The sequence below is a fragment of the Micromesistius poutassou genome (genome assembly GCF_964030765.1).
Source record: "Micromesistius poutassou genome assembly, chromosome: 17".
In the NCBI taxonomy this organism is placed as follows: domain Eukaryota; kingdom Metazoa; phylum Chordata; class Actinopteri; order Gadiformes; family Gadidae; genus Micromesistius; species Micromesistius poutassou.
In genome coordinates this window covers 16,435,085-16,449,826 of record NC_140287.1, presented here as the reverse complement: position 1 = coordinate 16,449,826, position 14,742 = coordinate 16,435,085, and the positions used below count along the sequence as shown (strand labels likewise).

Here is a 14,742-nt window from a genome sequence, read left to right as displayed (position 1 = left end):
TCTTGACATGGAATTTGTTGCCAATGCAACCAATATATTTTGTGACCAGGCAGTTAAAATGGTGTAAAAACATATAAACAAAGTAAACTCCCTTAACCACTGACTGAAGCCGGCCCCTTGATGAGGCCTGGTGAGACATTCTGTCTCTCTGCAGATTTAAACATCAGGACGGCTCACGAGGCCACCACACTCTCAGGGTCCTTCCCTTGATCTGCAATTAAATCACAACAAATAATAGTTCATGTTTGGATTTTATGTTTGTTTTAAAAAAATAATGTGGAAGATGTACCTTACAAATGTCGTGCTGTTATTTCGAAAAGAGGCGTGCACAACGTATGGCATTTAGTGTTTGTATGTGAACTATGAAAGGGTCCGTATATTTAATCAGAAACTATTACGGAATTCGGGATCACTCGATGATTGTCTAGCTGGTGTATTTCTTTGCTGATCAGCTGAGCGTTAGATAATAGGCCCTACATTCTAGCTGGTCTATTTCTAGATAATCATTCTCTAGCTGGTATATTTCTTTGCTGATCATAGTCTAGCTGGTCTATTTCTTTGCTGATCAGCTGAGTGTTAGATGATAGAGTCTAGTTGGTCTATTTCTTTGCTGATCAGCTGACCGTTGCGTGTGGCGCTTATATTAAACGTCATCTTCATAGTCTGTTCCAGTTTTAAACAATTGAAGTACGCTTATTTTTTAAACAGAAGTCTAATTAAATTGCGCTGAAATGTTGAATGCATCAAACACATAAACATGCGTTTTAAATGCAAGCATTCAATTCAAAACCGGTGAATAACCCCCTAGATATTTATACATAGACGCTGCATTTACCAAGCGCTCATTCGGTCCTCGCAGCAATGCGTCAACGTCGCTGCCATATTGGAAAGGGCAAAATTGTCCAGTAAACAAATTGAGAAGTACTGGATGAAAGAACCATAACGTTAACATTTCTCAACCGATTGTAATTATTCTTTTTTTATGTATTCATTCCATTGCATTTTACATATATATTTACAAAATATAATTTCGAATGAATTAAAAAAAGATATAATTACAATTATTAAATGGAAAACACATACATATATATGTTATTATTGTCATTTGTTTTATTAATTTTTTACTACTTTGCATAGCTTGAATAGTGTAATCCTTGATCATTTTGAGAAATGTATACCTTGGTGCTATAAATCCAGAAAAACCGTTGTTCATGGACATTGTAATATTTGACATGCCATTCCCTGCCTCCCCAATATGGCGGCCATGTTGACGTACGATCAGAAGGCCGCTCTATGAGTATAGATCTATGAGTATAGCTCTATGTGTGACGTTCTCTGACGACGTCCGAGACGTAAACACGGAACAGGTTGAGAGGTCGAAGAGAAACCGGTGACATAACGTGTGGAACCAGGGCTCCAACAAGGTAGCATACACATCCCTCATGCCCATGTCATGTTCTTATATCGTCTTCATTAAACAGTCGTTTTTGGGGCAATGCTAATTCAACACATGCATGTGAGGATGTTTAGATTACGAAGAGATCTTAGAGTCTCAATCCTCTCAATGGAGAGCCCTGTTCATGAACATACCAGTAGGCTATTATCGATATATATTAAAATAAAGTATTATCTGCTGTTGAAAAACTCACCAATATTTCACCTCTTTCATCCTCTTTGTTTTCTAAAAAAGCAGTTTTCACCTGATCATGAATGAGCAACTGTGTACAAAACACAACTTGTCATTGGATATGCCACACTGGCATTTTAGCTGGGCAATTTGATTATGTGGACATGTATGTATGTATAGTTAACAGTCAAATACAACGATAAACGATAAAGATAAAAACAGATATGAAGTTATTGGACACTACATTTCACTGAGACTGTGGCCAATGTGTTTGCCATTCACCCAGCAGGGATCGATAGTGATTAACTGATCTCATGTCGGGGGTTGTACACCACCTCATTGATCTGCCACCCCCCCCCCCCCCCCCCCCGCCCCCCCTCCCAGTGCCCTGATGGCTGGCCGGCTGATGAAGGTGTCCTCCGTGGCCACCGCGGTGTTGGCCACCTCGGGGGTGTACCTGTACACCAAACAGCTGGACCCCAACGACCTCAGCCTCGTGCGCTTCGGCCGCGCAGTGGCCACCGTGAGTGTGGAACCTTTTAACAATAAACACAAAACCGAACGATCTGCAGGGAACAGACACAGAACAAGTCCGCCTTTTGATGGGCGTCTACTCACCTGGGCTGTATATCGTCCTACTACGGTATACCTATATGTTAGACTGGGTAGCCCCGCCCATTCTGCCGGCGATTTGAGTTTGCCCTTGATGGGCAAAAATAACGGACACATTACATTACGAATATGAACGAACACAACACACCACACATTCAAGAGGGTCAAGATGACCCTCGAGCCCCCCTTGAAGTTGACCCTTTGGCAAAAAGCTCATACAATGGCAAGGAAAGTCTTTTCATACTAGAATATGAATCAATCATCATGTTCCCCCTCACTAAATAGCAGCTTTATGTCATGTCTCCTGCTGTCTCCAGACCGCCGTCATCAGCTACGACTACCTCACCGCCTTCAGGAACGTGGAGCTCGGCACAGATGAATACGCTGCCCTCAAATCCAAGGTAATGCGCGGTCTCCTCGCCTGTCGCCCCCCCAGCTGTTTATCTTCAGCCCCCCAGCTCCACATCTCCTGGTCCCTTTGTGGTTCGCTGCTGTGCAGGACGTCTGACTCGTATCACTCGCGCCGCCACAGAGTGGTGAGGAGACTGCAGGTCTCAGAGCAGAGTCAGCACACAGACTGTATGTTGAAACCGACCTCTGAATCCCTACGGGAACGCTTCCTTCATGTGCTCACCGACCGCTGAGTCTCCTCCTGTTCTCCTCCTGTTCCTGTCCTGGAGGAGATGGTGGAGTACGGGTTTTTCTTAAGTTTTCAAAAAGGGAATATTCCCCCATTTGAATCGGATCTCATTTGAACCAGAACAGAACATCTGTGCACAGAACATGAGCACAGATCACAACGAGAGAGAGAGAGAGAGAGAGAATTTACATGATGAATAAAAGTACATACGTTTTTCTCAATGTTGCTCACCAACGAGGTTGTAAATTAGTAACTATGATCTTTATTCAATCATTGCGCCGGCCAAACTTATGGGGATATTCTCTGATATTATGAATCTTAAAGACTGTGTCGGGTTCTCAGACTCTCTGGTACTTCCACAACAAGTAAAGACTCGTAGTGGGGGTTATCTCGGCCATGGTGGAGATTAAGTAATTGGGGGGAAAGGAACTTTGGAAGATTGAAATGCAACATGGAGCAGAAAGTGGTTGTTGCCGTATGCGGCAACAAGATGTTTTCAGTAGACAGCTGTCAGTTCACTTGGGGTCCATATAATTTCTCAGACGCTCATTGTTCCGACCTCTCGGTCGTATGCAGACTCCTCCGCCGGCAGAGCCAGCTCCTCCGGCTGGACTCCTCCGGCTGGGCTGCTCCGCTGCCGGAGGAGTCCGCATACGACCGAGAGGTCGGAACAATGGAGCATCGGAGAAATGATATGGACCCCAAGTGAACTGACAGCTGTCTACTGAAAACATCTTTCTCGAATACCGCCTGAGTTTGTTGTTGCTGGTGACGTAAAGAGGTCAGCCGGTGGCTCTATTACCACTAGTTGAAATGGGTACAGCGCGGGGTATGACACGTTTCGGCCAATTAATCACTTTTCTCACCGCCATGTTTACTCGGACAATTGCAGTTGTCCAATTGAGGAGCATAGTCAAACTATGGCTTGTAAACGTACTGAGAGAGAAAGACACACAGAGAGAGGGAGATGGAGAGAGAGAGGGAGCGAGAGAGCCAGCCACCGGGCTCCTTGGGGGTTTCTGGGTGATTGAATACAGAAGAAGACCTGCCTCCTAATTATGATTATTAATATGATCATGAAGTCATGGACGGCTTCACAACCTTCTGAATTTCACTGAGCTCCGCTCAGGGTTAGGGTTCAGACCAGAGCTCAACGTTATTTGAGTCATGTGTGAATCTGGGGTATCGCTGCATATGTCATCACGATAAGCGATTCACTTATCATCATATCTTGTGATATTGGGGCTGCCGACATTCAATTTGGTATAATCTCTGCTGTATCTTGGTTTCCTTTGTATTCTTTTACTATTGCTGCAAATAAAGCTCATTTACATTCACTTTGTGAGATGGGAGGCATCAGAAATCTGCAAAAGTACTCTGAACTCTGCGAACTCTGGCTTTATATTTAATTAAACGTGCATGCAACTTGAAAGTGACCACTGGAGGGCAGTAGAGTTCAGGAGCAGGTAGAGCCGCAGAAGAACAATTATATAATGATGTGTGCCCTTATTTTTTAATTAATCTTTTATTAATCTATATTATTCTACTGGGTCCCATTGTACATATATTACGTGTACATCTAATCATGGCTAATTGTATATTGTCTTTATATTTGTATGTATATTCTCTCTCTCTATCTCATGTTAAATCTCACTTTCACCACAAGGGGGCAGCCTGCTGTCTCCTATTTAAACAGATCATGAAGAATACTGTAATAATATATAGAATAGAATATATAATAATAGAATGATATATATACATCGGTGCAGTATAAGCTCTTCTGTACATTTGCTATTGACTTGGAAACTATAATACATAAGAACGACCCTGTGTCTCTGTGTCGCCTAATAGTGCCGGGTTAAGGCACACGGAACATTGAGAACATTTACGGCCAGCAGTCGTTGGCTCCAGGGAGTGGGCTGTGGTGGCGCGCTGTCCTTGGGTCGTAGGACAAGACGTCCCACATGCCTCCAGATATCTCCAGAACATGGTCACCCATTACACACAGTACATTTAGTTCAGAATATTGTAGGAGGTGTCGGAGCAAGTCGTGATTGTGGGGTTTACTTGTGAGCATGAGACTGATAGAGTGTGTGTGTGTGTGTGTGTGTGTGTGTGTGTGTGTGTGTGTGTGTGTGTGTTTATTTAGTTTTTCCGAGTCATATTCAACTCCATTTGATTCTTTACTTGACGGTACATTTTCAGTTAGTGAGGTCACTAGTGGTAAATATGGTGGTAAATATACACACTATTGTTTGTGGATGTAATTACTTGTTTTTTTAAGCCTGGGATTATCTTTGTTTTATGACGTTCAACATCTTCTTGAGCGATCTACCGAGACTAGATCTGCATCTCCCATCACCAAGGAACATACATCTGCATATATTCAGAGTTCTGATCAACTAGAACGTCAGTGTCTGTGGTTCTGAAGCATTTCTTATGTTTAACGACCAGATCACTTATTTGGCACAAATGCTTTAGATCAAAACGGCCCAACCTCGTGGGACTTCATGCGTATCGTTCAATATCATATTGGATTCGACAGCCAAAGTCGTGACCCGTGGCTACCTGTACCTGTACCACAACCACCCCCCCCCCCCCCCCCCCCCCCCACCCCCTTTAATCAAGTGTGTGCAGCCCGAACACGACTCCAAACTAGAGGCTGGCCTTTTGCCACGCCGGCCTCCCTCAGGACTACATCTAATTAAAGTGTGTGTGTGTGTGTGCGCTCGCGCGTGTGTGTGTGCAAGTGTTTCTTTTGCGTTGTAAATAAAGCCCCCCGCTCTGATACCGGTTAATCTTAGGTAATTAATCTACTCTCATTCAAAGGGCCGAGATAGTCGGAGCTGTTATGTGGGGAATAAAGCAACCTTTCAGCAGCCTTTGATCCTCACGCTGGATACACACCGCCTCCCTTCATCTCCTGCCGCTGCTGTCAGCTGCTTCTTCTCAAGGACGTCTTTTCCCAGAGCGAGCGGGCGGGCGAGAGAAAGGAGGATATTTGGTTAGCTTTGTGTGGTGTTTGGCCAGGCTTTGTAAAAGGTTGTGCGTGTGTCTGTGTAATATGATCGGTTTCAGTCCTGGCCACTTAAGGGAGCTTTAGCCTAGCTCTGAACAGTTTTTTAAATCGCGCCGACTGCAAAGACAATCTGCTTGTGTGAGCTGCTCCGACTTTTCTTTCCCTCCTGCTTTTTTTTCTCGCGTTCTTTTTCCGCTGTTGTTTTTTTTGGGTTTGCAGTGTTAGTAGTAATGTAGTACTACACTGTAGTAGTACTACAGGACTGTAGTAGTACTACAGTGTTGTACTCTCAGGTGTACTACACTGTAGTAGTACTACCGTGTTGTACTCTCAGGAGTACTCTCCGGAGTCTACCCTTCGTCACATCTTATATCATGCTCATTATTATATAATATTATAATAATAATATTATTGTTAATATATATTATTAAGTCCTAGGCCTGAGCAAGACAGTAGCAACAGATTTATTCCGGATAATTCTTCTCCCGTTAGTTTAAGGTAGGATACAGTGTGTGTTTTTTTCATTGTGTTACCACAGCCCTGTCCTTCACCATGAAATATTCTGACTGTGGATAAACGTAAACATCAACACAATAGGCCCAATAGGCCCTGCCCCCGAACCAATGGGACCAAAACAGTGAGAAACCGGCTGACGAAGACATTTCCTTATCTCTCCACTAATTATGCAATCCTAAACACTTTGCTATGGTCTCTCTCTCTCGCTCTCTCTCGCTCTCTCTCTCTCTCTCTCGCTCGCTCTCTCTCGCTCTCTCTCTCTCTCTCTCTCTCTCTCTCACTCTCACTCTCTCTCTCGCTCTCCTGGGCCCCTGGTTATTAGCATCTCATTACGTAGTAACGCCAACAGCTGATTGGCAAATTAAATGTCGTTTATTTTACCGCCCCCCCCATGCATAATGCATGCCTGTGTGTGTCTTTCACGTCGACTCTTCAGGGCGGGGGCTAATCGCTAATCGCCCCCCCCCCCCCCGCAGCGTCCCTCTGGCGTTCCGCTGTGGGGGCAGACCTTCACGGGAGGGGGCGTGGCCTGAGCCGTCGCCTGGTGGGCGGGGCTGACGGGAAGGTCGCTGCTCTCCATGAACACATGCGGATCATGTATGTGTGTGTGTGTGTGTGTGTGTGTGTGTGTATGTGTGCGCTGTAGCTGATAAGATTGGGCAACAGACCAAAAAGAGGGGGGAGAGAGAATTGGCCGAGGCGTTGTGCTCTGATGACGCCCCCCCCCCTCCCCTTCCCCTCCACCGCCTCAGGGCTGAGCTAAGATTTAATGATGCTTCAAAAGGAACAATTAAATTGAATCGTTGTATTCCACCACTAGATGGCGGCACTGAGGCGGAATCCGGAAGAAGTCCCGCCTCAAGCGCTAGGATTGGACAGGCAGCCTGTCAGGCAAACTCGCACGCTGACTCCTAACGATAACCCATAACCCATAACCCTACCCCTAATGCGTTTGACTAACGTTAGTTTAATATGCATTACAATTTAAGTTACCTACCCTGCGGTCACGTCATGGATTTTAGCCTTTTTGGATTGGAGCAGGGATTTAAACCAACGTGATTGGATAATCTCCGGCTATCCCCTCATTAATATTCATGATTCTTCCGGATTCTGCCTACGAAAAACACATTTGCATGAGGGAGGCAGGCGGTGGGGAAGCAGGTCCTTCTTTGCGCTGATAAGTTTCCATCGGTGTTCTGGGGACGCATGTAAATACTAGCGGTTGCAAACGTGTCCTTCTTCTGTTGCAGTCGGGTCTTCGGGCAGACCTGCGTTCTGGTTTGGGGGGGCGGGGGGGTCTAACATTAGTTTCCCAGCCGCCTTTGACACCAGCCAGCTTTCAGGGTGACAAACCGACTTTCCGGCTCTCGTCCCTTGGCCTGCGGTTCCGTGTCCTCCCGGCGGGGGGCGCTTGTGAGTCAAGCAGCCGCTGGCACATTTCCCCGTAAGAAGTGATTGTGAGTGAGGCAATCATACGTGTGGAAGAGGACAGGCTTGAGCGTGGACAATTAAATTATTGACTCGTTTTTTTATAAAAGGTTCCTCCAGTTGTGAATCCAACATATTTTCCAGTTCGTCCAAGTTTATCAAAGAAGCATAATTAAACAGAAACTATACCATAAGCTGAGAGTCCTGAATTTCTGTTTCGTTTAACTCAGGGGTGTCAAACTCAAACTGTACAGCGGGCCAACATTGAAGTCTTGGACCAAGTCGCGGGCCAAAGTCGCGGGAATTGTTGACGGGGGGCGGGGGGGGTACGGAGTTACGGGCTGACAGAGTTGTTGAGGTGGGGGGGGGGGGTTGTGGGATTGCGATCTGCCGGAGTTGACGCTGGAATGCGATATGCCGGCGGGCCAGTTCTGATAGACATTAGATATTATCTGGCGGGCCGGATTAAATTACACTGCGGGCCGGATTAGGCCCGCGGACCGTACGTTTGACACCCCTGGTTTAACTTCATGATTCATTTTTCTTTTTTGAGAGTGAGCTGGGATTCAGGTACAGGAACCTTTACTCACTCCTTATTTTGTATTTATTTATTTATTTGTGTGATAGTGGATACCATAGGTATCCTCTGATAACCTGATAAATGACGCCACTCTGAATTATCCAGTGTCAGGATAGATGAGGCACATGAAGCCTGCATTTGCATTAACCCGTCCCCTCTTTGATAAAGGACCATTTTCTATTTAAATTACCCATACGACTTTCAATCAAGAAACGAGATTGCTTATGTTCCCTCCAATATTAAGAGCAGGACAAAGACAGGAGAGCTTGTGTCGGTTAAATGGACAGGAAAAGTTTTTAATTTCAAATGAGACAAGACGTTGTAGGAGGCTTGCTTTCGGCAGGATTGTGATTATAATAGACGCAATGGAACAACAAAAACACATTACCTTGGACAATTTATCAACAAAGAGACATAACATCTGATCAGGTAATTCGTCAAAGCATTGGACAATACTACTTGAGGAAAACCAAAAGTGAAGTCCTGTTCAGATCCTTGTTCTCTGTCCTCATCACTGCAGAGTGTAGAACTACGCCTTCAGTCCGGTTACATAAGGCCACTTCAGGCAGCAGATTGTCATTAAGTTGGAGAAAGTCAAAGACAGAAGGCGAGGCTGTCTGCAGACAACGACACTCAGACACTGGATTGGAAACAACTAAACACGCTTTTAACTTCACCTCTAAACCCCGATCAACTACATTTTCTAGTTTCAAGCTGTTCTTTTTAGAAATGTGTATTTTATAATAGCCATATCTTATAATGCCCTCGATAAAGTATAGCTAGAATCTTGAAATTATTATTATTTGTAACATGCAACACAATCCGGTGATACTGTAAGCCTGCATTTCACGGCATTTCTTTCCTGTTTTTTTTAGTAACGGGCTAATTTTCATCCATCTCGCCTGCAGCGGCCAGCACTTCTCAAACTGTGTGTTTGTGTGCATGTGTGTGTGTGTGTGTGCGCACACGTGTGTGTGTGTGTGTGTGCGCGTGCTGGCGTGCATACGAAAGGTAGCGTTTCCTCTCGATCCGCGCGGCGTCGTGTCGAGGAAGCGTTGGCAGGGCGCAGCGGGCGAGCCGCACGCGCCGAGGCGCGACCGTACAATGCAGAGCATGAAATTAGCAGCGGCTTCCCAGCAGGGCGACGGGGGGGGGGGGGGCGCTGGCTCTCCCCCCCCCCCCCGACCCCCCCGACCCCCCCCCCCCAACCCCACCCCACCGCTGTCTCTCTCTCTCCCCCTCCCCCACCCACTGCTGTCTCTCTCTCCACCCCCACCCACCCACTGCTGTCTCTCTCTCCCCCTCCCCACCATTGTCTCTCTCTCCCCCCCCCACCCCAGTGCTGTCTCTCTCTCCACCTCACCCACCCACTGCTGTCTCTCTCTCCACCTCACCCACCCACTGCTGTCTCTCTCTCCACCCCCACCCCACCACTGTCTCTCTCTCCCTCCCCCACCACTGTCTCTCTGGGGGGGGGGGGGGGGGGGGGGGGCGCTGGCTCTCCTCCCCCCCCCCCGACCCCCCCGACCCCCCCCCCCCCAACCCCACCCCACCGCTGTCTCTCTCTCTCCCCCTCCCCCACCCACTGCTGTCTCTCTCTCCACCCCCACCCACCCACTGCTGTCTCTCTCTCCCCCTCCCCACCATTGTCTCTCTCTCCCCCCCCCACCCCAGTGCTGTCTCTCTCTCCACCTCACCCACCCACTGCTGTCTCTCTCTCCACCTCACCCACCCACTGCTGTCTCTCTCTCCACCCCCACCCCACCACTGTCTCTCTCTCCCTCCCCCACCACTGTCTCTCTCCCCCCCACCCCACCACTGTCTCTCTCTCCCCCCCTCCCCACCATTGTCTCTCTCTCCCCCTCCCCCACCCACTGCTGTCTCTCTCTCCACCTCACCCACTGCTGTCTCTCTCTCCCCCCCACCCCACCACTGTCTCTCTCCCCCTCCCCCACCCCACCACTGTCTCTCCCCCCCCCAGCCCCCCCCCCCACCCACTCTTACTTGTCATTACAACCAAGAATGTATTTATTTATACATTATTATGTCATGGGTCTCCGTGGACCTAGAACCTTCCTCCATCTGCAGTGTGTCGCGTAAACCGTAGAAAGCACATCCAGTATGACGTAAACATATTGCATTCAACATACAGTTATTGCGTTTATTGTTCGAACAATTGCAATAAGTATTGTGTTAAAAAAACCAAACCCCACACTGGTTACACAAACAGACAGACACACACACAAACGCACACACACGCACACGCACACACACACACACTGCCCCCCCCCCGCCCCCCCCCCCCATCTCTGTCACACGCTAGGGGTGGAGCCCTGAGCTGAGGAATGAGCCAATCACATCGGTCCAAGTAATACATGGCCCATGTTCATATTGCGTGAACCTTTAGTCTCAAAATGATGGTAGCAGATGATAGCATATTTCCCCCCCAGCCACCCCCCCCCCCCCCAGTTTCCCAAAACACTTTGTGTCACTCCCTTTAAGCCTTCACTATACGCACTAACATACTAAGCTAATAGGGCTAGCTTCCCCAATTCATTAATAAGACGTATGACCATGTATTCAATGATGAAGGTTAGATGTTCCAATGTATTTCAATGAAATTCCCTTTGTCAGATTATTCAAAAATTTTATTTCATTTGTAGATCATTTGACATTGCTGATAATGCCTAACTGATAAAAAAAAAACAGCCAGTGGGTGTAGGATATGATCATATGACGACATCCTCATCTTCAGTATTCCCCTCATTTATTTCTGTGGAAGAAGACGAGGTGAGGTTTCAGTCGACTCTCGGCGTGGCGGTGAAACCACGTCCTGCCACACCGCGTTGGGCCATGTGCTCAGTTCTAAAATGTCTGCCGTTTCCTCCAGGTCATACAGCCTATATTTGTTATCAGGTTGGTTATTATTGGTTATTGGTTATCGGGTCGATAGTAGTCGTGCTTGAACAAATCCCCACCCCTCACCACCACCACCACCACCAGCACCACCCCTCACCACCACCACCACCACCACCACCACCACTTCCACCCACACCACCACCCCTCACCAGCACCACCACCACCCACACCACCACCCCTCACCACCACCACCACCACCACCCACACCATCACCCCTCACCACCACCACCACCTCCACCCACACCACCACCCCTCACCACCACCACCAGCACCACCACCATCACCACCACCCCTCACCACCAGCACCACCACCACCAGCACCACCACCAGCACCACCAGCACCACCCCCACCACCACCACCACCACCACCACCCACACCACCAACACCACCCCTCACCACCACCCACACCACCACCACCACCACCACCACCACCATCACCACCACCCCTCACCAGCACCACCAACCCTCACCACCACCACCCCTACCACCAACACCACTCCTCACCACCCCCACCCCCACCCCCACCACCACCACCACCCACACCACCACCAGTCTGAACAGCGCACTGAACCACTCCACAATGTGACATTGTGTGACCCGTCTGTAAACGGGGCCATGGAGTAATCCACCGAGGCCGTGTCTGTTAATGCTTAATGCAGTGTGTGTCCCCCCCCCCGCCCCCACCTCTCACATCACAGAGATCTAATCAGTGTAAACGTGCCAGAGACAGTTGATTCTCAGTGGATATGTTTGCGTTCACACTCGGGAAAGGTGTGAGTGAGAATGAACGTGAGGTGTGAGCCCGTTCCCCAACACCTCGGCTGGTGGGCCCAGTGAGGTGGCCGGGCCCCGCCCCCCCCGCTGTCACACGCTGCGTCTGGTTGGCTGAGCGCTGGGCACGGGATTGGCTCAGCCTCAGGATTGGATGAGGGATTCCCAGGCTCTGGTTGAGGGGGGGTTGGGGTTGGGGTTGGGGTTATGGGGTTCCCTGTTTCCTGGCACAGACACATTTTTTTTTATTAAACCTTTATTTAACCAGGCAGATCATTAAGAACAAGTTCTTATTTACAGTGATGGCCTGAGTTCCTATGGGTTAGGGTTGTGTTTTATGTTTTAAGGATGGTGTTTCTTCTGAATGTAAGGTTTTAGCGCTTGGTGTTTGGGTCCAGGGTTTGGTTTAAGGGAGAGGAGGGCCTGTTTCTATGAGGTTTAAGGGTTTTATTTCTTGGATTAACGGAGAGAGGGCCTGTTTGTATGAGGTTTAAGGGTTTTATTTCTTGGTCGAAGCTTTGTGGTCTAGAGTCCACTGCAGGCTAACCTAGGTAAAGAAAATCAACGGTCCAATTGGTCCAATGTTCAAAGATGAAATATTAATTGAGAAAGCAATGGATATATTTTCTATTGTAGTGGGCAAATAATTGAGAATTCGCTGGGGATAAATCCGGACCTGTAATCTAATCTCATTTTAGGACCACTAATCAAGATTCAAATTGACCCGTAATCAATTATATCTTTATGTTCTTGCATTATCCCCCCCAGGAAACCTCCTATTGATTTAATCCCTTGCACATGCTTTCACACCATGTCAGGCCTACAGTCATCATTGTGTGCACATTTTGTGCGCATTGACAATTTGCTATGGATCCCATATAAATGACGACATTTTAACGTGTTCCAACTTGATAAACCGCTACCGAAAGGACCGTAGCACCCACCCAAAACGTGAGGAGATGCTGACGAACAACACGTCGACCAGGAAGCCTGTGGGGTTGTTCATTTCTCTGCTAGTCCGGCAAAAGGTTCCGCAGCTGGCCTGACTCTGGGGTGATTACAGCCGTCAGGGACCACAGCCACCCGGTGTCCAAATGGCCGACGCCATTACCCCCTGCTGCGACGCGATGGGGGTCAGAGCATCACCGCTAAAGGTTTTGGTCCTCAGCAAAACCGGTCATGATGCTGGGTCTGTCTGACCTTGGTCAACATAGCAGCTATATCTAGGCCCTGTTAATCCCTTTCAGATATTTAACAATTATGCGCCGAAGGCAAAGTGAATAGTGGGGCTATTCCTCACTATTCACAGAGCCTGAGGTGAGCCTGATTGTTTTAGTATATACGACACGTGAACGCTCCAAAAAAAACAACAAGATAACACTTTTTGCCGGGATTTATTTGTTTTTATTAGCGGTTTATTTGTTTTTATTAGCGTGACGAGGCGACCGTCACGCGCGACATTTTGCGATGAAAACAATATCCAGAGTTTGAGGTCTCAATCATGGGATATTGCCCAATATCCCGAGATAGCGAACCAATCAAATTGCGCCATATAGGAGGTTCACTCACGTGTAGCATATGCTAACAATATATATTATTTCACCACTTACATATGAAGACATGAACAAACCTAAAGAAAGCAATGTTGCGAGTGCAAAGTGTATTTCCATTTAATAATTTGGCGGAAGCACAAGTGAGGTTCTGAAGAATTAAAGTGTACAATCACAAATTTAGTAGCTACGCAAAAAATGTTTTAGTGCTGCACAAAGTTATCACAACTGGAGAGAGTGCATAATAATAATAATATAATAGTGTAGGTCATAGGAATCACCAATACACTATCGCTCCACTAGGAGGTGCTCACGTCCCACAGGTGACACGGTGAAACTAGCCCCCCTATTTTCCTAACCTTTTTATACACTTTATATAAGTTTGCGCTAGAAACAATGTTTTAACCTCTAATGTGGTTTGTATCTTTAATATCGACTCAAATCTGCAAGCTTCCACAAACTTGGCGTCAGAGGACCAGAAGGCAAATAACACCAATCATCTCTCTGCTCTGAAAGAGATAAAACGCAGGTCAGGTTAACCCATTACAGATTTCATCCTTTTTGCACCGAGGCCACCGCTGGGGAAAAAAAAAAGCATTATACATTAACAGTTTCTTATTTTCTTTTTACAAAGCTTTTATTTGTTGTAACTTGCTCTCTAGAGGACGGCTTTGAGCGGCCATCTTGAGGGTGTGCAGTAGGTGTGAGGGCTGGCATCGACTCAACCACTTAAAGATGAGTGCATGTTCCCACGCTAACATCCTAGCCCTACAAAAGCAGCGCAGCGCTCAAGCCCATAGCCCGGGCTTGAGCGCTTTCTCAGACTTTCTCAGACTTTAAGGAATTGTTAAAACAGAAATGATTCAGATTGGTTTTAATGGTTCTGCTATTTTATTTGACCTTTTTATGGGTTATTTTTCTCTTCTTCAAGGTCGTCCAAGTGACAGACATGTCTTCGCCTCCCCATGTCGTCTTGAAGTCCGTCTTTTCAGTGACGACGACTCTTTTAGGACTAATGACCAAACCACAAACCCTGCAGTTCAGAGGATCCCGTGTTGCATCGCCACCATTTGTCTCAT

The 14,742-nt window shown here is 47.3% G+C and overlaps 1 protein-coding gene across 1 annotated transcript in view; it reads left to right on the top strand.

Moving 5' to 3' along the window:
* Positions 1–1,393: 1,393 nt before the first annotated feature.
* Positions 1,394–14,742, top strand: part of adck1 (aarF domain containing kinase 1) — a gene marked incomplete at its 3' end in the record, with an annotated part of 25,012 nt that continues 11,663 nt past the window's right edge. The window contains exons 1-3 of the mRNA XM_084482149.1: positions 1,394–1,424; positions 2,012–2,150; positions 2,557–2,640. Of these exons, the coding sequence (XP_084338275.1) occupies positions 2,019–2,150; positions 2,557–2,640 (216 nt within the window). The 5' untranslated portion in view covers positions 1,394–1,424; positions 2,012–2,018. The remainder of the gene's footprint in view (positions 1,425–2,011; positions 2,151–2,556; positions 2,641–14,742) is intronic.